The 2,500-nt window shown below is 37.2% G+C and overlaps 1 protein-coding gene across 1 annotated transcript in view; it reads right to left on the reverse strand.

The window, feature by feature from the left end:
• LOC133450848 (uncharacterized) overlaps positions 1-2,500 on the reverse strand; it is a gene marked incomplete at its 5' end in the record, with an annotated part of 15,980 nt that overhangs the window by 13,166 nt on the left and 314 nt on the right. Inside the window, 2 exons of the mRNA XM_061729752.1 lie at positions 608-709; positions 768-833. Of these exons, the coding sequence (XP_061585736.1) occupies positions 608-709; positions 768-833 (168 nt within the window). The remainder of the gene's footprint in view (positions 1-607; positions 710-767; positions 834-2,500) is intronic.

Consider the following 2,500-nt stretch of genomic DNA (forward strand, 5'->3'; position numbering starts at 1 on the left):
ACTCCCTAGACCGGGGATCGGCAACCCGCTGCTCTTTTTTCTCTTTAGCGCCGCCCTAGTGGCTCCCTGGAGCTTTTTCAAAAAGGTTTTGAACTTTTTTTCTTTTTTGTTTCTTCTATTTTTCTTTTTTTCCCTTTTTTCTCTTTTTTCCTTTTTTTCCTCTTTTTTCCCTTTTTTTCTCTTTTTTTTTCTTCTATTTTTCCTTTTTTCCCCTTTTTTTTTCTCTTGTTTTCCTTTTTTCTCTTTTTTCTTTTTTTCTTCTTTTTTTTACTTTTTTGCTCTTATTTTTCTTCCTTTTTTAATCTCGAAATTTTGACTTTTTTCTCAACATTTCGACTTTTTCTCAACATTTTGACTTTTTTCTCAACATTTCGACTTTTTTCTCGACATTCCGACTTTTTTCTCGAAGTGCGTTTTTTCTTTTTTAATTTTTTTTCCCTTTTTTCTCTTTTTTTCCTTTTTTTCTCTTTTTTCCTTTTTCTTCTTTTTTTGCTCTTATTTTTCTTCCTTTTTTAATCTCGAAATTTTATACTTTTTTCTCAACATTTCGACTTTTTCTCAACAATTCGACTTTTTTCTCAACATTCCGACTTTTTTCTCGAAGTGCTTTTTTTCTTTTTTTTCTTCTTTTTTAAATTTTTTTTCCCTTTTTTCTCTTTTTTTCCTTTTTTCTCTTTTTTCTTTTTTCTTCTTTTTTTCCTTTTTTGCTCTTTTTTTACTTCCTTTTTTAATCTCGACATTTCGACTTTTTTTCTCGGCATTTCGACTTTTTTCTCGGCATTTCAACTTTTTTCTCGACATTTCGACTTTTTTCTCGACATTCCGACTTTTTTCTCGAAGTGCATAATGAAAAAAATAATCTTCCCCCAGTTATAGCTAATATAGAAACATGCAGCATGTGTTGCTTTCATTCTAAGGCTTATACGAGGCTTATATCAAATAAAGCGATAGAATTGTTGTTTTTTTCTCTTTATCGTATAATGCCTTATTGGCCTGTGATCCTAAATAGACTCCAGTGTTGGAGAGCGAGCATTTCCCCCGTTTGGCTCTCGCTCCGTATTGCCTCCTCCTTCTGCCACCCCTCCCTGCTCCCTGCTGGGTTGGTATTTATTTGAATATGAGAAGGCCTGCTTGTTGTTTCTGGCAGAGGGGTTCTTAGGGCTGTGACCCGCTCCCCTTCGGCGTGACCGCCACCTCGTGCCCATCAATCCCTCCGGCCCCCGAGCCGCTCTCTCTCTCTCTCTCTCTGCAGGCGTCCTCCCTCGCTCGCTGTGGTTCGTTCTCTCCACACCGGCTCCTGCACATTTCTGTGAACTTGAACCACAGACGTCTTTGCCCAAAGGGTCACAGACGGGACCTCTGTGCACGTAGGGATGGACGGTGTGGAGTAAAAAATGTATCACCATCATTTCTGGCATTTATCCCGATAACGATAAAAATGACGATAAAAAAAATACCAATTCAACTCCATCTTTTCAACTATAAATCTATCTCACTCTCAGATCCACCATGTTTGTTACACAAAAACCTCATCAATGGGAATTTATCCTTCTTTCTTTCTTCTTCTTTCTTTCTTTCTTTCTTTCTTTCTTTCTTTCTTTCTTTCTTTCTTTCTTTCTTTCTTTCTTTCTTTCTTTCTTTCTTTCTTTCTTTCTTTCTTTCTTTCTTTCTTTCTTTCTTTCTTTCTTTCAGGCTCATTTCTTTCTTCCTCCCTCCCTTCCTTCTTTCCTTCCTTCCTTCTTTTTTCCCTTCCTTCCTTCCTTCTCCTTCCTTCTTTTTTCCCTCCCTTCCTTCTTTCCTTCCTTCTTCCTTCTTTCCTTCCTTCCTTCCTTCCTTCCTTACTTCCTTCCTTCTCTCCTTCCTTCCTCCCTCCTCTTCCTTCCTTCCTTCCTTCCTTCTTTTTTCCCCTCCCTTCCTTCTTTCCTTCCTTCCTTCTTTTTTCCCTTCCTTCCTTCCTTCCTTCCTTCCTTCATTCCTTCCTTCCTTCCTTCTTTTTTCCCTTCCTTCTTTTTTTCCCTTCCTTCCTTCCTTCCTTCCTTCCTTCCTTCCTTCCTTCCTTCCTTCCTTCCTTCCTTCCTTCCTTCCTTCCTTCCTTCCTTCCTTCCTTAAATCAGCTTTACACAAAAAACGTCATCAACGGGAATTTTATCGTTTTTTTTTAACGCGAGATAACAAAATTCTTACTGGTCTAGGGGAACGCTATTAACAAGTTAGACGTTGACAGTCACTGGTTTCCTGAGAACAAAACTGAAGAAAAAATACCTCAAAGTTACATCCACAACAGTGCAGCGCAGCGTGAATGTACTTGTTTATGTTCCGTCATATAAATGAGACCTTTTACTGTAATTAGTCATTCATACTGTGTATTTTTTTGTATTTATTCTTTCTTTCTTTCTTTCTTTCTTTCTTTCTTTCTTTCTTTCTTTCTTTCTTTCTTTCTTTCTTTCTTTCTTTCTTTCTTTCTTTCTTTCTTTCTTTCTTTCTTTCTTTCTTTCTTTCT

Source organism: Cololabis saira, chromosome 9, assembly GCF_033807715.1.
Source record: "Cololabis saira isolate AMF1-May2022 chromosome 9, fColSai1.1, whole genome shotgun sequence".
In the NCBI taxonomy this organism is placed as follows: domain Eukaryota; kingdom Metazoa; phylum Chordata; class Actinopteri; order Beloniformes; family Belonidae; genus Cololabis; species Cololabis saira.